The sequence below is a fragment of the Heterocephalus glaber genome, unplaced genomic scaffold, assembly GCF_053883595.1.
Source record: "Heterocephalus glaber isolate CG9 unplaced genomic scaffold, H.glaber_assembly_v1.0 deba00001863, whole genome shotgun sequence".
NCBI classification, from domain to species: Eukaryota; Metazoa; Chordata; class Mammalia; order Rodentia; family Bathyergidae; genus Heterocephalus; species Heterocephalus glaber.
The window spans coordinates 147998-171103 of NW_028258503.1; the positions used below are offsets into that span (position 1 = coordinate 147998).

General features: G+C 47.5%; 1 protein-coding gene across 4 annotated transcripts; it reads right to left on the minus strand.

Annotated features, from left to right (window-relative positions):
- Positions 1–532: 532 nt before the first annotated feature.
- On the minus strand, positions 533–22974 carry Mpp1 (MAGUK p55 scaffold protein 1). Of its 4 annotated transcripts, none has more exons than XM_004875186.3 (12): positions 22730–22954; positions 15443–15586; positions 15109–15187; positions 13996–14081; positions 10503–10571; positions 8174–8307; positions 6694–6800; positions 5044–5124; positions 4251–4331; positions 2638–2840; positions 2317–2391; positions 533–1271 (listed from the first exon to the last, which is right to left on the minus strand). In XM_004875186.3, exons 1-12 carry the CDS (start codon positions 22829–22831, stop codon positions 1095–1097), a joined length of 1338 nt encoding a protein of 445 aa, XP_004875243.1. In that variant the 5' UTR covers positions 22832–22954; the 3' UTR covers positions 533–1094. The 4 variants fall into 4 exon arrangements, with proteins under 4 accessions (XP_004875243.1, XP_004875242.1, XP_087060268.1 ...); XM_004875185.4 differs by having other exon boundaries at positions 8111–8307; positions 22730–22951; XM_087204142.1 differs by lacking the exon at positions 4251–4331 and having other exon boundaries at positions 22730–22974.
- Between the last annotated feature and the right edge of the window lie 132 nt (positions 22975–23106).

Here is a 23106-nt window from a genome sequence, read left to right on the forward strand (position 1 = left end):
TCACATGGGATGAAATCCCAGAATAGAAGTGTGTTGCAGAGGAGGCCTGAAGTGGGAGGATATCCTGGCATTGAGGGGTGAGGGGTACACATATCTGGGCACGTGTGGGCTCTGATTGGCAGGAGCCTGTTGGGGTTGCCAGATTGGGTCCTGAGGGCAGGGGAATGGGGAGAAGGAAACGGAAGTCCTGTTTGTGCGATTCTTGGGCATGCAGCAGCTGAGACCTGAGCTGTAGGCACAGGCGCAGAGGGTGCCCTGACAGATCTGTCCTAGCCTCTGCTTCCCCGGGCTGCCCCCCCAGACCCTTAAGCAGAAGCTCAGATGTGTGCCCACAATGGTCTCGACCCACCAGGTGAGACGACCTGCAGTGGAGTCCTACGCAGGTTTTTCAAAGACTGCTGTGTGTAATCTCAGCCACATCGACCCCAGAAAGGCATCTCACATTGATACCACCGCCCAGTTTAACGAAGCACAGGTAGCATTTCCCTTTCTCGAGGTGTGTGGTGCAGATGGAAGCAGAGTCACAAGGTCATTGGTGTTTTCACAGCCACATCTTTATTGCTTTGAGGGTTTCCCTAGAGCAGGTAACTTGCACAGCTGTTTCATTTGGCATTTTAGAAAGTTGCAAAAGATGCTTTCTCCAAAGTAAAGACCAATGGGCCGGAGATTTGGCTCAGTGGTTTCACCGCCTGTTGTGCAAGCGCAAGGACCCGAGTTTGATCCCTGGTACCAAAAAAACAAAGACCAATGAAAAGATACCCGGTGTAGTTGAAGGTGGAGAAGCTCAGGCTTCAGGGGGACAGGACCCACTGCTTTTTTTGTGCATCTTTGATTAGCAGCTGGATTTTGGTAGTACTTCTTATTCCCAATTTCCAGATAGCTTTTTGAGATCCAGATCAGTAGGACCCCATCATCAGGAAAAGGAAACCCAGGCCTTCGGGAGCCTGAGTGAGGGATGGTCCTAGCAGCCTATCTGGGACAGTTGCAGAGAGCTGGAAGCTGACAGAACTAGTTGAAGCAGCCCTTTTTTGTTAAAGCAAGGGACATGGAGTTCAAATGTGAAGAGAGGGACACTAGCTTCCCGTGCTGCAAGCTTAGTAAACCCAGGAGACAGGCACCCACTGTGGAGAGCTGCAGGCCTGCTCAAAGGCGGCTTGTAGTTTCTGAAGGGTTTCATCAACACCGTTATTGACCAGAGAGAGGTCAAAGTAGTGAGCATACTGGCTGCGGATAGCCTCAGAGTCCTTCCGCAGCTGCTGTAGGGCTTCCGTCTGCAATGGAGAAAAACCATGGGTGAAGCAGGTGTAGTGTCCCCACCCTAGAGAGGCCTAGGCCGGGTTTTAAACAGACTAATTGCTGCCAGTGGGGCCCCCTCCCCATGGCCCACTTCCTCTCTTGGCGTGGTGTAGGTTGAACCCAGGGCCTCACACGTGCTAAGCAAGTGCTCTGCACTGACCTACACCCCAGCCCCCCTCATCACCTGCCCAGAGGCCCATACTCTGAATCAGACTCTGGCTGCTTGACAAGCAATCAGTTAGGGACACTTGGAAATCTCAGGATCTCAAGCTGACTCATGACACATGGAGTGTTGGAGACCAGCAGCCAGCAGGCATGGACGTCACCAGCTCACTGGTGCTGTCTGCTCATGGCAAAGCCGCTCTGCAGCCATGAGAGCTGTAATTGTGGGCCTCTCGCCTCAGACCAACCAGCCACAAAACAGTTCAACTAAAAAACTAAAAATGTCTGCTAGTTAAACACACGCCAAAACGGGGGGCACAGTATTTGCAACACATCACACAGGGCTAATTATCCTAATAAAGAATTTCTAGAAATGGATGAAAAAAAAAAAAGGCCAGTAACCCAATGGAAAAATGAGCTAAGGATATGGCCAGATAATCCACAGAAAATACAATGGCTCTTAATGGCATCAAAAGATAGTTTCTTACACTAAAAGTATGAAATGCCATTTTCCCCACTATCTGGCAGAAAATGAAAAATGTGACAAACACGCGAAAGGACAAAGTGAAGCAGGCACTCACAGGCCTCCTGTCTCCACAGCCCGCCCACCCCCAGTGGGGGTCAGTGTCACTGCTGTCCGCACTCTGAGCCACATCATGAGCACAGCAGGGTTTGCTCAGCTGCCCGCCTCTGCCAGGACCCAGTTACGCCCCTCCAGGGCAGCGCAGCCAGGGGATTAGTAGCTCTTGAGTGGATGAAATTCGTGTCCCTTATGGCCTTGGCCTTGGAGGAGGGGCAGCAGTCTGGCCAGTCACCCCAGCCGAAGGAAGCCCACCACCCTGCAGGCTGCGCCCTCACCTGTGCACCCTGGTCAGTAGGCGCAATGAACACAATGAAAGGGGAAAGCTCTGCTGTCCGAACAATCTTCAGGGTCTAGAAGAGGAAACGGGAATGAAGAAAGGGAAAGAAAAGAGATAGGTGTCAGAATACATTGCTTCCCGTAAGTGGCTTCGGGCTTCACCGATCCTGCTCCTATTTCCATCATTCCCAGTCCTCCTGCCCGTGTGTCAGGCTCACCCCACTAAACACAGGAAGCAAGCCCGAGCTCCCACAAGACTGGTCCCCAGGAGCTGGCTTCGCATGCTGGACCAGCACTCCCGCCTTCCTCCACCTCTGCACCTGGGGCTCAATGTCGAGGATAGCAATCTTGTCCTGCTTATGAATCTGGTGCACGGTTTCAAACTTGGTCCCGAACATGTTGCCCTGGTAGCTGCCAAACTCCAAGAACTCGTTGGCAGAGATGTTCCGGGTCATCTCCTCCGCTGAGATGAAGTGGTACTCCTTCCCGTCTTCCTCGCTCTTCCTCGGTGGCCGTGTTGTGTCTGTGGAGAGGGACACCAATTCCTGATAAGCTCAGCCCACGTCGTCTGTATGGGGCACAGTGTGACATCCCATGGGGTCCTGCAGGGCGATGCGAGACAGCAGTGCAGGCCAAGAAACCCCCCATCTGCCCCAAACATACTTCATTTTCAAGAAGCAAAGCCTAATGTAAGAAATGTGTACCATTTTCCCTATATGAAGTTATATTTCTCCAACCACCAAACCTAGGAATACCGAGACTCAGAAATGACAGCTGGGCCGGGGATTTAGCTCAGCGGTGCCGCCGCCTGCCTCACAAGCACAAGATCCCAAGTTGATCCCCGGTACCAAAAAAAAAAAAAAGAAAGAAAGAAATGACAGCTGTGACCCGGGCCTACTGGTGCAGGCCTGTCGTGTCAGCACTCAGCAGGCTGAGGCAGGAGGATCCTGCAAGTTCAAGGCCAGCCTGAGCCACATAGCTTGATCCTGTCTCAATCTCCCCACCACCAAACAGATCTCTGAACAGCCAGGCATGGTGATGTAGACCTGTAGCCCTGGCACTTTCCCACTCACTCCTCACTCGGTCCCTACAGAAAACTGTTAGGGATCCATGTGTAAAAAGGCCAAACAACTACCAGCAGGTTCACAGTGTGGTTTCTATGTCACTTGGCAGTACTCTAGGGATATCTATGACACAACTGCACAGATTCACTTCTGGGAGTGGAAGAGTCATTGTTCTCCATATCTAAGGCTGCGACCATGACTGTTCAGGCCTTTCCTAAGCACTGCTTTGATTCAGAAGGTATTTCATGAGAATGAGAGCAGCCGAAACGTCAAACAATAATGAGACAGTTAAGGAAATTACCACACATCCAATATCCAAATAAAATAGTTCTCAAAGCAATATAGGCAGACAGTAGAGGACTATGAGAAAGTTTATAAAGTAAATTAAAAATATAGTACGTATACATTTTCTTTTTTTATATAGTTCTGAGGATTGAATTGAGAGCCTTTAACATGCTAGGCAAGTGCTGTACCACTGAGTTACATCCCCAGCCCTTTTTATTTTGAATAGGGGCTGACACCAAACTTGCAGCCCTCCTGCCTCAGCCTCCTAAGTAGCTGCGATTACAGGTCTGTGCCACCACACCCAACTAATAAATTCTTAATAATTTTTAAAAGCACAGTAAAAAATATATTTACTACAGCTTCGGTTACTGGTATATAGAAGAGAATATGACAAGTTATCTTGGTAATTGGAGCAATGGTGGGTATAAACTTTTATTTCCAAATTTTTAGTTTTTGCAATCCAACATTTAAAAATAAGACTGCAAAGAAAGACTATATGGCATCTCAGGCAGAGAGTGGATAGCAACCTGCGATGCAGACGCTCCATCCTGCAGGCTCCCTCTTCCCCTCCAAGGGCTACTTACATGGGGGAGGGTACACGAACTTCTCCGGATTCTGGCTGAGCAGGGCATTCTTAATGTGGCTGCGCCCCACCCCGCTGGCCCCTGTGTGGGGAGGAAAGGAAACTTGCTCACTAACCCCAAAGACAAAGGTGGGGACAGAAATGGGGAGGGGACAGCCGCAAACAAGCCGGTGTTGCCTTTGAGCTGCCGGAAATTGGGGACCACCAGTGGCTTCAGGCCCTCTTTATCCATTTGGGGTAGGAGGAGGCTTTTTCTGAGGGTTAAGGGTCCGGAGCCAGCATATAACTGTCATTTCCATAAAAGAACCTGCAAATGTGGGTTTTCTGTTTATTTTGTAAGTATATTCACTTTTCTGAGTTTCCGAAATTAATGGAATGAAATTTAAGTCAATGTTTTTGATGGGAATTTCCCTCAAACCCTAACAGATCCTCTAACCAACCAATGTTTTGACTCTAAGGACCTGGGTTGGGAGCAAGGACTCATTCCGCTCTGGGTCAGAGCCATTTGGGAGCCCTCGCTAGGCTATCGAAGCTGTGACATCATGCAAACCGAAAACCTTATCACCGGCTCACAAACAGAGTTAGGACCAAATCCAGCCAAACTCCAAAAACTTTGTAAGGTTTTGTTGAACATGTGAGGTGGACCCAGGTGGAAAGTTCTTCATATCTGCCCTATGCGAAGAACTCCATTTCCCCTTGCTGCCTTTTGGGGGTGAGTGCAGAATGTAGGTGGGAAGCAAGGACAGAAATGTGCCCTGGAAGTAGCAAAGCAGCAGGAGGCAGTGGGAAGATACCAATCAGCACCAAGGTCTTCCTCTTGAACGCAGGGAGCCGAACAACTTCCTCATACGAAACAACATCCAACTGGTCAAAAACTAGAGACAAAGAAAATGAGGCAACACATTCATTCCCAGAGCCTGGGTGGGAAGAGCTGGCCAAGGTTAAGGAGCTGACACCCCGCCATGCAGGGAGGGGGAGGTTGGAGCTGAGGCCAGGGAGGGTGGTGGGGACAATGACTTCCGATTGTGTTTGTTTTTCGAGTGAGAAGGGAGTTTTGAGGAAGGGGCTGGTGTGATCCCATTTCGATTTTGAAAGGCTGACCCTTGGCTACCGGGTGAGAGACCAAGCAAAGGGGCTGGGATCAAGGCAGTGGGATCCTAAGCTGCACCCAACCCCGTGTCTCACTGTGCAAACAGTGGGGAATCGGAACTGAATTCATCTCACTGGGGAACAAAGGTGGCTATGCCTAATCAGACTCGGTGGGCTGCTGTCCGGGACAACCACAGGTGGCAACGCTGAACTGGGAGGAACAAGATGTCAGAGTCAACTAAATCTGCCCGAGGAAACTGAAACACATTGGCATGCTCCTTTGGGCCTTGATCTGGTTTCCTCAACAACCGCCATGTGAGCCCTTGCCATGACTCTGTCAGCCAGCTCTTTGGACTTTGATTTGTCCTAATGTTTTGGACTCTGCGCACTCATCCTTTGTCCTCTGTCTCTCAGCTGACCTTTCTGGTCTGCCATACTTCTCCCTTCTCCCTACTTTCAGTAACCTGGTGATTCCTGTTGCCAACCTAGACGCTCCCCTTGGATCCAGCTCCCCAGGGTATGCAGCTTGGCTGTCTCACGGGCACTTGGAACTCTGCACTGCCTTACCCTGGGGACACCATCCATCCAACTCACTGCCCTTCACCTCCCAGGCCACAGCTACTCCTGTGTAGGTTTTGACATGCCTGACAACTTTGGGTTCTATAATTTGCTCATGGTCTTTCGGTCCAGGATGCTCTCAGCAAAGCAGAAGCATTTAATAAATGGTAGCTGAATGGCAGACTACTGTTCACTTGTTATCAGCAACCCGCTTGAGCCCACTTATAATTTTAATATACAGTTAGCCGTCCATATCCATGGTTCTGCAACCTCGGATTCCACCAGTGATGGCTTCAAACTATTTGAAAAAAGTGGGTCTGTACTGAATACGTACATACATTTTGTTCTTGTAATTCCTCCCTAAACAATCGAGTTCAACAACCACTTAGCATTTACAGCATTTTAAATAAGAGGCTTAGAAATCTGGGGATTTAGGTAGACCCAGGGACGCTAGAATGAATTCCCTATGGGTACCGAAAGATCACTGCCATGTTTCCAGGTATGGGAGGTTGAAAAAAAAAAACAGCCAAAATGAGTTCTTAAGAGAGCAGTCTTCTCTCTGCGGCTGCACGTGGCCAGGTGACGCTGAGGGGCTGTCACTCTGAGGAAAAGCATGGGCTGCCCGGTTACCCTCCTTTCTACCTATGCCACTGGAGCCCTAACTGCACTGGTGAAAAAGCCAGAACACTGGCTGCTTTTGGAGGGCCTGTGCTCTGCCCACTCCTCCCCTGTGCTGTCGGAAGAGGAAGAGCCCAGGTGCCGGGCTGGGGCCAGGAGAGGGAGCTCAGAAAGCTTACTTGAGCTGTGCTTGGCCAGGTACTTGTCTTTGTACTTCTTCTTCTTCCCAAACGGACTGCAGCTCGGGGCTTCACTCGGAGCAGACTGAGCCACACTCGCCACTCGCCTGGCGGGAACAGATGACCAAAGTGTAAACGCCACAGGTTCATTCAACTGTCCTGGAAGAGTGTGGAATAGGCCTTTCCTTCCTACACTCAGATTTCAGGCCGACTCACGCCCCTCACTCTGTACCAGACCAGACACTTCTCACACGGTGGCTCCAGGACTCGCCCACAGCACTCCCTCTCCTCCTTGGAGAGTTTTGCGTGGGCATCCAAGGACCCCGCAGTGGACGTTCTTCCAGGAGGAAACACCTCGACCGTGTCCTGCCCTCAGTGCAGCCTGACCATTCTTGGATCTGGCAGCCAAACCACGACCGGAAATATACTGTCCATTCCAATCCTCTACCCTAACGGAGGCATCTAAACACAGACATGCACACATACAACTAGGACAACAGCTTCGTGAAGCAACACCTTCTATTACTATGAGTAACATAGACTAATATTTCTATTCAATGTCATTTTAAAAAATAAATAGTTGTTGCAGTCCACCAAATTGATTTCCTGCCTCATTAATGAGCTGTGGCCCACAGTTTCATCTGATGTTTTCCTGGGTCTTTACCAGGCATCTGCTGCTCCTGACCTTGCAAGGTTCTTTGCAAGGTGTTAGCTTGGAAAATGACCTGGAGGCCACAGTCAGTGTGCTCAAGGCTTTGACCAGTATCACCCGGAGTCTGCGCTGTATTTTTTTCTGTTGCTCTAATGCTAAGTTTATTTCTACAAGGCACATCCTGTGGTTCGGTTCCATGTTTATAATTTCCCTTCCACTGCATCATTCCTAGAGATGAGATCAACCAGAACTCTGGTTTCAAAGAGCAAGGCTGGTATATGAAAGAACACCCTTGAGGCTGTGATCTCTATGCTGGGCTTATGTTGCAGAGGCAGAGAGAGGGCTAGTGGTGAATTCGGATCTTTCTGCCACTCCCATGGCCGTGTGCTATAACCTAGCACTAAGTGAGCAATCTGACTTGGGGACAGGAAGCATTTCTTCCATGGGCCGGGAATCTGTATAAAAGACACATTCATCAAATGTGACTACTTCCTGCAGGACTCGTGAGTCTTCCCTGAAACAGCACAGAGTGGAAGACGGGAGGCAGAAGATCAGGGAGGGCTTCGTAAAAAACCGCAGGGGAAGTGTCTGAGAAGCCAAAAGGCATCAGTGAAGCTTCTCATCTCGCTGTGGGCCCTCCCTTGCCCATTATGCCAGGGGAGCCAGGAGGCTGCCTAGGACAGATGGCAACGACATGCAAGAAACCAGAGTCATGAAGCTAAGCGATGTCGATCTGCAGAGTCCATCTGCACGGAGGCAGCTCACCATTCCTGCAGCTCGGGGGAAGGGATCAGTCCTGCGGACTCCTTGGAGGAGCCTTCCACCCACCCCTGCCACCAGTTGCTGTCATCCTTGTTGATGATCTGGATAATGTCCCCAGTAACAAACTTTAGTCCCGCCTCCTTGCAAGGGATCAGACTGTCCTTTTGGGGATCGTAGTCAAACTGTGCTCTCATGAACATCTGAAAAAGAAGGCAAAGGAAACTGTAGGCAGCAGCTTCGAGAGAACGACCAGCCTCAGAGTGCAGACAGAGAAAGTGCTGCTGCTCTAAGTTCATAGGGGATGAACACTGGGGAGGCAGGAGTGGTGGGGGGGAACAGCAAGAGAGGGAAACTGCAGTGCGGAGTGAGTAAAAGTGGCTAGCGCTGTATCTGCACAAGGTCAGAACTGATCCCTGGAACAAGAAGGCAGTGAGATGCCTTTCTGATCAACATGTTTTCAACTGCTGCATCTGAGTTGTGTGTCTCAGAGTACAGAGCAGCTACTACTTGAAATGTGTATGATCTCTTGACCAATTTGTTAAATAAACTTGGTAGACCTTTTCTAGATGACAGTCTAAACATGAATGTGCCCTAAGTCTTCACATGTTGATGCCCCTACATTCCCCCTTTTTGCAGAAGTGTCAGCAGCGAAATATGGATGAGCGTGCCCATCACAGCACTGTTTAAGCCCTGCATACAAGAATGAGGTAACGGACACGACCTAATTTACCAAGAATTGGGAACTGGTTAAATATGGTCATCTACTGAATATGTTACCATGAAATCATGAACAGCAATTTATGGAAGAATGTTTAATGCCCTTGGAAAGTGTTGCTGCTATGATGTTAAAATGAGAATGTCATTAAACAAAAACAATACCTAGTATGCTCAGAATAAAAAATAAGTATTGATTTACGCATAGAAAAAAGACAGGAAGAAACTATACCAGCACGGCCCCCGCCATCTGTGTTAAGATGCCGGGGCTGGCTGGATCTCCTCTGCCCCACTGTGCCGCCTGCTCACCCAGAATTTAATACTGATTAGCTGTGATAGTCAGATTAGAGGGTCAAATCCAACCCAAAGAAAGAAATGGAGAAGAAAATAGCACTGAGAAGATAAAGGCAAACTTGATTCTTTGAAAAGATTAATGATGTTAACAAAACAGAGAAGGCAATTTACCAGTAAAATTAAGGGTCTTTAATTGTATTATGGTGGCTGCCTCAATGTCCTGAATCAGTTCAAAATGTTGACCGTTCATGGTCATTTGGACTTTGGGGAAGAGCCAGAAGTCGTACCATGTCAGATCTGGTGACTAAAGTGGATGAGGACACGCTGTAAGGGCTTTATGAGCTGCCTTTCTGTTGGATGGCATTTGGCAGCAGCATTTCCTGTATTTGGGTCACACCTTATGAAGACGCTCAAGAAAGAGGACTTCCAGAACTGCTTCAGATAGTGGCAAGAATGAGAAGGTGTGTATTTTTAAACTGAGGGAGGATTTTAAGGGGGATTCACGACAATGTGTCTTTTACTGTAACACATTTTAAAATTTAAATATTCACTGTATATTTTGCTCATATCTTATATATCTATCAAAAAGAATTATGAAAATTCTATTCCACTGCTTCCAACGGGGGGCGGGGGCGGGAAGGAAGAGCAGGGAGAGGAGGAAGAGGAAGAGAGTAGAGGGGAAGGGAAGGGGGAACCAATGGCTTTGTTGGTAAATTTTTGAAACATTATTTGAAGAAATAAGAGTAATTTCATAGAAATACAAATTACAGAAAATGACAGCACTTCCCAACTCATTTTATAAATCTAGCATAAGATACCAAAATGTGACAAGAATCTTATACTCTTTCTCAGCAACAGAGACAAACATCTGAAGCAAAACATTAGCAAATCAAATATAGCAATGTACAAAAAGGGCAATCACAATCATACAGGATGTAGTTCAGCAACACAAAGGAGAAAATCATATGTTCTTCTCACTAGATGAAGAAAAAATATTTGATAATTCAAAGCCCATTCAACATTAAAATTTTTTTTTTTTTGGTACTGGGGATCGAACTCGGGACCTTGTGCTTGTGCGGCAGGCAGGGAAACCACTGAGCTAAATTCTCAGCCCCTCCAATGAATTTTTAAAGAAGAGAACATCTCCTTGACTTTAGAGCTGTATTGTTTCTTTACCATCTGACCACCTCTAGGACCACCCGCACACCACTGCCTGGCTGACCCTCCAGTCTTCGGGGGAGGTGAGGCCCTTTGCTATAGTTCAGAGAGAAGCAGCTCAAGTCTAATGGGACCCTGAGCCACGCAGCTCCACACTTGTGAGATATTTAGAACTTAAAGGCAGAATCGTATTATGCATAATCAAATCTCAGAGAATGGCGCCACCTACCTGTAGTGCAGGAAGACGACTTTGCTGGTTGGGAATCACTTTTAATGAGATCATTCCTTTGGTTTCTTTCTATTAAAAAGAAAAGAAGAAATAAAATTATAAGGGAAACTAACCTGAATGATTTTCATTTCTGTGAAGTCATTTCCCCCCATCAAAGTCCCAGGTTCTCCCCTCAGCAGCTATCTTTATCCTGCACTTGGAGACTTGTAGGGAAGTTCCTCCTAAAACACAAGGGTCATGTGCCCCATAAACCAGAGTCACAATATGAAAACATACAAAGAATAGTAAAGAAAAAGCTAATGCCTTCATCCTCCCACTCATTTTTGTTGTTGTTGTTGTTATGGGGATTATTTTGAGAGAGGGTCTCACTATGTAGCCCAGGCTGGCCTCAGCGATTCTCCTGCCTCAGCCTCCAGAGTGCTGGGATAACAGGCCTGCACCACTGCACGAGGCTGCCTTCTTCCACTCATGACCCCCAAAAGGTACTCAGAAGTTCTTAAAATGAGCCCTGGCACACACAGTCACACCTGCTGCAACAGACATCTTTGAACATATATCCTTAGATAGTACATTTTGATTTTTATAGAATCGAATCTCACTGTGGCAATGCAGAATCAAGTGGTAGGAACATTTTGAGTTTTAATTATCCTCTGATTATTTTCCCCCAAAGATTATAACAATTTCACTCCCACCAGGAGTGGAGGAGAGCCCTTTTCCTCTAAATTCTTGCCAGAACTACATATTAACATTCCTTTGTTATTTTTTTTCTTTTAAACAGGGTCTCACGATGCTTTGAACTTACAATCTTCCCCCTCAGCCTCCTGAATGCTGGGGTTACAGGCATGAGCCACCATTCCCAGCAACATTCTTTTTAAATTTTTGTCAATCTGATGGATGGTACATATTTCATGGCTTTTTTTATTTTATAATTTTGTTACCATAAAAGTGATCCTCTCTCCTTCACTTTCAATTTGAGAAATAAAATTATATATATTTTTCATACTGATATGCAATGTGTTGTTTTGAAATATCTGTACAACCCAGGCATGGTGGCACATGCCTGTAATCCCAGCACTCAGGAGGCTGAGGCAGGAGGATCACCATGAGTTCCTGGGCTACATAGTTCAAGGCCAGCCTGCACTACATAGCAAAACCCTGTCTCAAAAAAATAAAAAAAACAAAAGAAAATATGTGTACATTATGAAAGAACTGAATAGAGCTAATTAACACATGCATTACCTCACATAGTTATCTTTTTTGTGGTGAGAACACTTGAAATCTACTCTCAAGCAAGTTTCAGGAGTACAATTCATTGTTATTAAATATAATCACTATGTTGAATACTTTGACCAACATCTCCTGTTACCCTGCTCCAAATCCAGCTTCTGATAAGCAGTATTCTACTGTTTACTTCTACAACGCTGACATTTTAGATCACACATACAAATGAGTTCATATGGTATTTATCTTTCTGTGCTTGACTTAGTTCACATAACATCCTCCTGGCTCATCTGCATTGTGGCAAATTGCTGGGGGCTGATCAGACCCTCAGATACCTGTAAGGGGGAGGACAGGGAATAAAAGAGAGACAATATTCAAGGTACAAGGGAGATTGGGAGGAATCTGCCTCTAGTGGACAGGCTCCACAAACTCCGCAGTGAACACACTTTTATTCTTCAGCAAGAAGCTCAGTGGAGGAGTAGTATACTTTTCCAGGAATAGGGACTGCAGTAAGATTAGGGCAGTGAAATAGGGAACAAGTTTAGCATCTCACAGGGAATGAGTTAAGGTTCTTCCCCATACCTGGATGCCTGCATTTTTTTTTTGTACTGCCCTCAGCAGATGCTATCTTGCCTTAGGAGCTTTGTGATTAGGAGCTTTCCCCACATAGCCAGGAAACATGCCAGCGTTCCATATATTTCCCTATTCCTAATGCAAGTTATACCAACCTCAAGACTGCAGGATCTAAGTCACGTAGCTTGGTCCCCAACAGTAAATGCAGGGACTTTCTTCTTTTTTAAAGCTACAGAGTATTCCGCTGTGTGTGCACCACATTCCTCTTCTTTGAACATTGATTCTATGCCCTAGCTACTGTGAGTAATGCTGCAATGAACAAGCATCTTTTCAAAAGCTTACTGGCCATCTGCTTTTTCTTATTTCTTTTGTCCACTTTTCTATTGGGTTGCTTGTATTTTTATAATAAAGTTTAGAAACTCTTTACAATTATTAATTTTTTACTAGTATACCATGTCCTTCAGCAAGGTTATTTTCATGTGTTCAATGTTAGAACCCCACCTGAGGCTCTGTTTGCTGAGGTCACTCCTGGTACTAATTACTGTATTACTCAGGATCCCAGCAAGAAATATGTGACACATGTCTGTCACCCTAGGTACTCAGAAGGCTGGGGTAGGAGAATTCCAAGTTCAAGGCCAGCCTGGGAAACTTAGCCAGACTCTGTCTCAAAAGAAAAAATAACCACGTGGGAGTGGTGGCTCATGCCCGCAATCCCAGCACCTTGGGAGGCTGAGGGAAGATGGTCACAAGTTCAAGCTCAGTCTGGCAGCTTAGCGACTCAGCATCACCCTCCCTAGAAATAAAAATTCAAAAAGGGCTGGGGATGTAGCTTAGTGCAAACACCATGGGTTCAATCCCCAGTTCTGGCAAAGAAACAAACAACAAACCACCAGGAATGAAGCTCAGTGTTAAGAGTGAACCTGGGTTCAATCTCCAGGACTGCAGGAAGGGTGGGGGAGAGTTTAACGGACGAACATTCACATACACGTGGGCATCCTCAAGCAAGGGTATGTGAACACTGTGCTTACAGGAGAGGGTCTGGTCTTCACCAAATTGGTCTGGTGGGGAAGGAGTAGGGATATAAACAGCCTGATCTCTTCTCTCATTCTCTAACTTGTTGCTGAACCCACTGAGCCCAGCTTACACAGTGATGGAGTCAGCCCATGGCTGAGTAGAGGAGGTTGGGCAAGAATCAGGAAGGGCCAAGAGGGCACTTGGTGGAGACTCCCTGCACAGTGCAGCACAGAGGTGCCAGGCAGATGCCAACAGCACACTCAACCGTGCATTTATAATCTCCTATTCTCTCTTCAGCACAGGTCCATGAGGCACAATTAAGGATCGCTGTCTTTACTTTGGAGATGAGAAGACAAAGACTTAGAGATATTAATTCACCCACTCAAGTCAAACAGCCAGAAAAGCCAGAATTCAGAGTTGCCACTGAAGACCAAGGTCTTCCGGTTCCCAGTACAATGTTCTTTCCAATACCCCAGACTGATGCTCCTGGTTATTTGCCCTGTTTTAGTTTCATAAAATGAAAGCAGAAAAATGTCATTTATTACATAGAATAAATATCAGAAGTGATCACAGTCCTCTCAGTAAAGTATAAATACTGTGGGAGAGAAATGAGGTACACTGATATCAAAGTGCATCGATACTGTGTAAAGACATTCATCTAGCATCTAGCACAAAGAAAACCTACCATAGCCTTCTGCAGCTGGTCTACTGAGTGGTTAGTCACATTTGTGCCATTGATTTCTAGGATCTCATCCCCCACATGAAGGGAGCCTGCCAGGAAACAAAAAATTAGTGCATAAAAGGATAAAAGTTCAAGCAAGCTGTCAATGTAACTCAAGATAGCAGAGGAGAGGAATATGATCTAGAACATGTTATAGGATATGTTGTGTGAAATACCCAGCTTTAAAACACTGAACCATGAGATAGGAATATATATCTTTTTGAATCCCTCAAAGGATGTATCAAGGCAAGCACCTTGTCCTCAAATTCCTGAACCTAGGAGGACTCCTGACTCCAGGAGACTCAGACACAACAAGCAAAGTATAGCATTCAGTAGTCTCATTCAGCAACAAGTTCAATGTTCCTTTGTTATTGTTTAGCTAAAACTCCAAAATGTTCCCAAATGGTAAAGTTAATCAATGTTTGGATTCGATGCAAAGAGTGGTTACAGATATTTGTGTTATGTTGGATACCAAAAAACTCTCAACATAAAAGGGTGAGAGTTAATAATGTAGGAAAAACTCATTAGTGTGGCCATACCCCTAACATTAGGAAAAGTTCCAGGCAGGGCTCAGAGAATAGCACAAATCAGATGGCTAAGCTCTGGCTACCATCAGCTGCAGCAGGCATGGCATATTTTACCGTATTGCTCTGTTCTGTCATTACCCTCTAAAATAGATTTTACTAAATGATGCACCTAGAAATTGATGGTACTTTAACATTAAGGCAACACAACAATAACATCTCTTTTCTCCGTTATAAATTGTTCCAGTACAGCAGAGATGATCTGTTTCCTTCACTCCTGTAGACTCAAAGTCTAATGCAATGGGTGGCATGCAGTGATGCTTCAAATATTAATTAACTAGAAAAGCATCATGCTGTTTTCTACAGAACCACTTATTAAGACACACACACACACACACACACACACACAAACACACACACACGCACAAATCTCCTGGCACAATCACAAAACTGCTATCAGTTTTGAGGATTATAACCTTCATGTCCCACACCACTGAACAGGGAGTAAATGATTAATCAGAATAAAAGCCAACCTAGGACTCCCACAGCGTACCCTGCCTATGGATCATGCCACCATGAAGAATCCGGGCCACGGTACAGGACTGTTTCTCATTCAGTTTCAGCGTGATTCCCTGAAATCAAAGAAATGGCACAGTAAGTTGTAGTTGAAGCTCTTTTGGAGGTTATCTTTAAAAGCGCTTAAGGCAGCTTCTGAGGACAACGTACTTCCCATTTATACCCGGGATGTGCTCAGCTAGAGCAGGCAGGGGGCTTGCTCTGAGAAGAGATGGAGACAGGGGCTGAAGCCTGCTCCATTGACTCCTGCGGCCCAGAGACTCACACACGGGAGGGAGTAAGTGCTGGGGGACGATATGACGAGCGATTACCATGGGCTCCTCCGTGACCTTCTCCAGCTGTATGAGCCGCACTCTCCGTACCTCCTTCCCCTTGGCCTGGGCAGGGCTCCCTGGGGCCGCAGACCCGTTGGCGTACATGTCCTCAGTCACAGTGTTCAGCTGGCTGGACACAGCCTGCCGAGCTCAAACAAGAGAGCAGTGCGTGAGACAAGCAGCAAAGGCTCGTGGTCAACCCACAATCTGCAACTCGAAAACCTTCAGCATCACCGTGACCGGGGAAAGAGAAATTAAATTAAAACCACAACAGGCTACCATGGCACACCCACTACAATGGCTAAAATGAACAAGACAGAAGAAAGATACCAAGTACTGGGACTCTCACTCACTGCTGGTGGGGATGTTAAACGGCACAGCCACTGTGGAATGCAGTTATATAAACCAGCTCTGAATACTATTTGGCATGAAAAGGATCGAACTATCAATATATGCAATATGGGTAAATCTCAGAAAAGTTATGTGCAGTGAAAGAAGACTTATGAAAAAGAGTACATACCATATGATAGGGTTTATATAAGATTTTTAGAACAAGCGAAACTATTGTAAAAAATTAAAACAGTGGTTGCCTCTAATGGGCTGTGGGAAGGGCTGGCTGGGAAGGGGTGCAGAAGAACTTTGGGGGATGCTGATAATATTCTGTATCATGACAGGGGGTTGAATTACACAGATTTATGCATTTCATCCAATTGTGCACTTAATATTTGTGCATTTCGCAGCATGTAAATTTTACCTCAAAATAACCCATAAGCAAATATTGAACTCTAGCCAATGATATGCATGCCAAGGCTCTTAAGTGCTACAATATCTGCAACTTATTTTAAAATGCGACCCCCACCCTGAAAAAAAAAGCAAACAACAAGCAGGTGTGGTAGCACACACCTGTAGTCCCAGCAACTTGGAAGGATGAGGCGGGAGGATTGCAGCAAGTTTGAGGCTAGTCTGAAAATTTAGCAAGATGCTGTCTCAAAATTTAAAAAAAAATAGAAAGAGCTGGAGACGTGGCTCAGTGGCAGAACACTTGCCTAGCACGCATGAGGCTTTGAGTTCAATAATGCTTTGCACCACAAAAAAGCAGGATGGATGATTCGGGACACACAGGTGACAAAACAAACATAGAAACATGTTAAGTGTAGAACCTGAGTTATGACTATATGGATGATAAAATTCTTTCATTTTCTCAGTAACTTTGAAATTTTTCAAGCAAAACACTGGAAATGGCATCAAGAGTAAGAAGGCAAGGCATGCAGCAGGTGGCTGGAGCGCTCAGACCTGCAGGTGGGTGTGTAAACTGGGGAGATCACGCAGATCTCTACCACATGAGCCAATAGGTGCGCTGCAATGTCGCTGTAGCCCTCTTCTCGTAATGTTATAAAACTGGAGTTCTGAACTGTTGGCTTAGTAACCCATAAACGCTTCTGTATGTTTTCTAGGAACAGGAACATTCTCCATACTGAAAACATTGATCATTTATATAATATTATCACCAAGGGTCCCAATAATGGCCTTGGTAGCTGTATCTTCTCCTACAAGCCAGGATCCAATCTAGGATCATGGGATTTTCTTATCTCTTCAGTTTTCCTTAATTTGGTAAAGTTCCTCAGTCTCTGACTTTCATGGCCTTGACATTTTGAAGGGCGGACCTATTGTTTTGTACATGTTTCTCCATTTGTGTTTGTCTGCTGTTTTGCCATCATTAGACTGAGGCTATGCATTCTTGGCAGCAACCCCACATAGCATCGCTGTTCTTAAATGCCCAAAGCACTACATGCATGAAATCCACAGGCGCAATCGCTCTCTTCTCCTTGAAACCAGGGCTTGAGGTGAGAGTTCTCACAGCAGGGAAGGCCACATGGAATCCTCTGCAGATGCTCCCTACCCATCCCAGGTAAAATATTAAATAAAAATCAATGTGGCTGCCGGGGGAAGGAGGAACAGGCCTGAGCTAGGGTCAGTTTGGTATTGGGGCACAAGTTAAAAACTGATGGCCACTGCATTCCGGTCACATGCAGGGGTGACCCACAAGGACAGTGGGGAGGGCCGGTCCTCTCAGAAGGCAGATCTGTGAGGAGTGTACCTCGTCTCTCACTTGGCAAAGAAGCCCTGGGTGGGAATATCTACTTCCGGGAAGGGTCCAAAGGCCCAGCTATGAGCCCAGAGAGATGTGGACAGGAAGGTGGGAGATGAGGAAGTCTAGAACACAAACACATGACCCATAGAACACCTTGACTCGAATTCACTGAATCTTCTCCAGGAGGTCGGTAGAGCCCGCAAGGAGATAGTGAGGTTTGAAGTAGTGTTACTGACTGCGTGACCCCAGAGGCGGGCGGTGCTGAGAAAGAGACACTGCCTTGGCTAGCAGCTAGAACTTCTCAAAACTCACATGACACCCAGTCAGATGACACTGAGTTTTAAAAATATTGTCTAAAATAAGGTAGTGATTTGAAAACTGACCTAGGATAGATACCTAGACTACAGAACTTCACATAATTCCTAGGTACTCTACAATAGAGCATTCAATGATTCAGTTAACACTCAACGGGGAGACACTATGTCGCCGTGACAAGGAGTTTCGGAAGTCTTCTTGAAGGCACATTGTTGAGCATAAAAAAAACCAATGCAAGAACAAGTATACTAGCATCATTATAAACAGTGAGAAAATGAACATATTCGTGTTTGAGACTGTTACTGGAAGGAAACTTAAGAAGTTGTGGTTGCTTCTAGGGACATGAGTTGAGTAGGTACATGACTAGGCGAGAAGGAAGTTGCTGCTGCAGTATCATCAAACCTCTCAAATCATGTACTAGATACTAGCACTGCTTTAATGAAAGAAATCATAAAGAACAAAAGCACAAGTTAGAAATCTGGGGCGTGCCCCTTAACAGAAATATATATACTGTTTGAGTTAGATACTGGCTCTTTACTAATAGCTGGTTAACTCTGGGGCAAGAATCCTGACCTTGTGCTTCCATTTCCTCAACTAAGATGAGGCCAGTAACAGAATGATTGCATAGAGTTGTGATGTACATGTGCTCAGCATAATGCCTAGAAGCACTCAGCCACTGTAGGTCATGGCTAGTAACATGCTGCACAGATCTGCCAATCCTGAAAAATGCTGCTAAAGAAAATGCTCAGTATTCAAAATTTCATGCACCCCTTCACATTTAGGTCACAATGATTCATTTCTAATCAGGCAAAAGAAAGCTTCTTATTCCTAAAAGCTTGACAAAATACAATGCTTTCCGTTCTGACATACAGGCTTGTCCTAAGTAACTGGGCAGAAAGAGATGAGGGGACGGACACTGATCCCGAAGAGCTGACAGCTCAAGCCCAGGATGTGCACAGGGACCGGGCAGAGAACTGCACTGCTGTGCAGAATGCAAGCTTGGGGTCAGCTCCATTTTCGACACAGGGAAGAAAGGCCTGGCCATGGCATCCATCCCCAAACTCCCCAAGGATGCCTCTTCCTGCATCACTGGCCAGCACTGTGGGGCATGGCCACCCTGAGCTGTGCCCATGAGGCCATTCCAAACAGGAGCAGGGCTCTGCAGACCTTTCTTGCTATGCAGTTCAGGCTGGCCTTCAACTCACGATGTAGCCAGGTTAGCCTCAAACTTTCAGCGATCTTCCTGCCTCAACCTCCCAAGTGCTGGGATGACAGGTGTGCACAACCATGCCCGGCTAATTTTCATTGTTTTGAATCCTCTCATTGAGAAATCCTAAAACAGTTATAGGTAAAGAACAGACTGCAAACATCAGCACCGTGATGATATTAAGATAGACACATACGTGATAAGAGACTGAAGGTATAAAGAAAAGAAATAAAGAGAAAGGGCCACTAAACTTGGCATCAAAAAAGAAGTTTTACTGGCACTAGCACTGGCTGGACAGGAAATCAAGGAATAAACATATACAGTTCCAAGAATAACCAGCAAAACAGAAGTGCAAACCAATGGCCACAAATCTGTTCTATTTATATATGCTATATCATGTTCTCTTTGAACCCTCACAAACTCTGAAGTCTGTACTTGTGACTTACTAGTCCTTTCAGCTCAGACAGGTTTGTAAACCTCCAAATATCAATCAAAAAGTGGAGATAAGAATTTGATTTTGGCTGGCTGTGGTGGTGCTGCCTGTGATCCCAGCACTCGGGAGGCTGCGGCAGGAGGAGGAGCACTGCGAGTTCGAGGCCAGCCTGGGCTACGTAGCACGACTCTGCCTCAAAGAAATAAAAAAAATTAAAAGGGGTGGGGGTGAGGATGTAGCTCAGTGCAAAGACTAAAAACAACACCTGCCCGCCTTGTCGTGCAGCACCCCGGCCCTGGGACACACAGGTGCCCGCTCCTTGCGTGGGCCAGATCCTGTCCAGTCTGGGACACACACAAGGAAACTATGAGAAGCCCGGGAGGCTCTGAGGAATTAGCAGTCAGCACTGTGTGACCACAGCTGATAACAGCTGGGCGAGAGGAGGGCCCGAGACCCAGGACTTTCTGGCAGGCACTATCTGAAAATCATACTTTAACTAGGCGCTGTTTCCCAGGCACTAAATCCACCTGAGAGCACATCCATCAGTCCAAAGACCAAGTGTCTAAAGATCCTTTTCCAGTGTGCTTTATCTACCAGTGTACTCCACATGCCTGCAAAGGTCTCTCCTTCTGAAGAAAAACAGGAAACCCAAGTAGCGCCATTCTTCAGAGGAGAACACAGGCCTGCACGTTCAGATCCCATCAAACCAGGGCCGCGACTGTGTGTAACAGTGTCGCTCATTAAATCCAGGCCCTCCTCTCGCCCAGCTGTTATCAGCTGTGGTCACACAGTGCTGCTAATTCCTCGGAGCCTCCCGGGCTTCTCATAGTTTCCTTGTGTGTGTCCCAGACTGAACAGGATCTGGCCCACGCAAGGAGCGGGCACCTGTGTGTTGCCGGGCCAGGGCGCTGCACAAGGCTGGCAGGTGTTGTGGGCTGCCCTCAGGATCTGCCGTCTGGGGGTCTGCTTGGCTTCTAGGCTTGAGCCTTCTAAGTTTCCCTGTGGAAGGGGTTGGCAGAGAGCCCAACAGTAGGCTGAACAAATATTTGCTCTCTCCTCTGTTCAGTGGCTCACCGTCACCTGCTCTGAAGCCCAGTGTTTGTGTGAGAAATCCAACCTTATTTGCTCATTCTACCCCCGCCCGAGGCCAAGTTTGTTTTTCATGTTGTTTTTTTATTCCAACTTCCTTTGAGCAACTGCCTCTGCCCTTTGAACCCTGCTGCAGATGTTTCCTCCCAAGAAGGTGTAGAGTGCTGTGAAGCAGTGAAGGGCGCCCAGCTCTGCCTCAAGTGGCAAAGACCCAGTAGGTGACTGCGGAATACGACATGTTCTATGTGCGCAGGAAGCCAAGCCTGTGCTGCCAATTACTTATTACTTTGTCTGAGAAAGAATTTTTTTTCTGACTGAGACCTCTGCACTGAGCTACATCACCCGTCTTTATTATTATTTATTTATCTGGTTAAGTTGCACAGGCTGGTTTGAACTTGTGACCCTCCTGCCTCTGCCTCCCAGAGCACTGGGATTATAGGCACACACCACTGTGCCTAGTCTGGTTGTTTCATATGAGGATGGGCTATTTCCATTCAAGGTTTTTCTTTTTTACATAATGTATCTTAGAAAGTAAGGTACAATTTAAAAATTATTTATTCCTCTTCCCAATTTTCCCAGTTTGTGGTATGGTCTCAAGTCTGTTTTCCTCCTTTTCTGTCCTCCATTTCCAAGACCTTTATGATTTTTTTCCTCAAGCTAGAAAGAATTAGTATTCCTTGCAGATAAAATGAACCCAGGGGTGCTGTACCACCGATCCATAACCTCAGCCCTTTTTTTATTTTTTATTTTGAGACAGGGTCTCTCTAAGTTGCCTACACTGGTCTGGAATGTATGATCCTCCTGCCTCAGCCTCCTGAGTAGCTGAGATTACAAGAATGTGGCACCACACTCAGCTTCAATAATTCTGGTTTTTTTCTACCTTATTTGTTCTCCCTAGAGAAGACAATGAACTCAGGAACAGATATTTCCCTCAGTGATACTGACATTTTGAGCCTGATAATTCTTTGCCGTGAAAACTAGCCCCACCCAGTTGTGACAATCAAAGTCGTCCTGAGATGTTGCCAGCCAGGAAGACTGAAATCAGCTGACATTTCACTAATATGGAGATCTTTTCCTCTTAAGCAGGGAATTGCTCCAATCTTTCCGTGTTGCTAAAAAAGGACGCCGAGTGTGGCGCATAGGAAGGCAAGATGAAATGAGCTAGTTCCAAAGTGGGCTGGGGGAGGGGAAGTGACGCCAGAGGTGTGGGGGAGAGGAAATCAAGCCCCTGGATTAGGGAACTAGGTTGCAACTTTCGTCACATGGAGCGTCTTTCTGATTCTCTGCTTCTTCCTCTTCCCGTCACATAAAGAGCGATAAATGAGAAAAACATAATAGGGTTTCACTCGAGTCACCTTCCCCGTAAGGCCTTCTCTGCTTCATCTTCCTGCAACAGCATCATCAAGCCTCACATTTGAGTGCTCTAACCAACAGGTACTGCTCGGTAGCGGTAGCGGTGTCTGTCCACCCTGACGCCAGCTTCGCTTTACTCCGAGCACTTCCATGACTCCCAGAGGCGGGGGACAGCTGGCGGGGGTAAGTGGGGGGCGCTCCAATCTGGGGCGGCAGGGGGCTGAAAGCAAACCGCAGCCTCCCCCTCAAGGAGTAAGGACAGGTTCATGGCTGTTTAGAGGCATCCCTGGAACCTGGAGGCCAGAGCTGCCTCCAAAACGCGTGCTTTCCTTGTCCTCCCGGTAAACCCACACAGGCCACCCCATCTGCCCCCAGCCCAGGGGACGCGGTGAGCCCGCGCTGGTGACTGACACAAGCACTGCAACAACAAGCAGGCCGACCTCCTCCAGGACGTGTCCCCGCAAGTCTTTCCGCTGCTGACTTCCGTCCACGGGCAAGTTTGCCCTGACCTCGACCGGTGCTGGGTCCCGCCACAGCCTCTCCGATCCCCACAGGGATGAGACGCTGTGGCCAAAGCTCACGGGCCCTGGGCCCAGCAGAGCCCAGCGGGGCGCTGGCCGGGTCCCCACCCTGCTGGCCGCCCAGGCTTCCGCCTGGGGCCACGACCCCCGAACGCGGCCCTCCGGTGACAGACCTCTCGGGGCCGAGGCCGCGGCTGAGGAGCCCCGCGGCACAGGGCGAGGCCCGGGGTTCGCGCTAAGGCCCCCCACCCTGGGGACCCACGGGGCCGCTCACCTCGGGCCGGCTGCGCTTCTGCAGCAAGTGCTCCAGGTAGAGATCGGAGAGCGCCGAGCGCATGCCGCCCCCGCCCTCGCCCTCGCCGGACTTGAGCGTCATCTCGCAGCAGCCGGGACTCCGGGACGTGGGACGCGGGCCGGCGCCGTTGGGAGCGGGGGCCCTGCAGGGCGGCGGAGGCAGCGGAGGCGGCAGGGGTGGCGGAGACGCGGCGCGGCAGCACCGTCACCAGCCCGCGGGCTGGGCGCCTAGAGGGCGGTGCCGAGCTCCTCCCACGCTCCGCCCCGCCCCCAGGCCGCCCCCGCCCCCGCCTCCGCTTCCGCCTCCGCCCGCGCCGCCAGAAGCCTCCCTGGAGGGCTGGAGGGCAGGGCTGGAGG

Excerpts from the sequence above, each read along its gene's own strand:
- Mpp1 (XM_004875185.4), bottom strand. The coding sequence starts at position 22,831 with ATGACGCTCAAGTCCGGCGAGGGCGAGGGCGGGGGCGGCATGCGCTCG. Across the intron at positions 15,587-22,729 it reads AGAAGCGCAGCCGGCCCGAG|GCTGTGTCCAGCCAGCTGAA; the intron begins GTGAGCGGCCCC and ends TGAGCTCGGCAG. Across the intron at positions 8,308-10,502 it reads GTCGTCTTCCTGCACTACAG|ATGTTCATGAGAGCACAGTT; the intron begins GTAGGTGGCGCC and ends CTTCTTTTTCAG.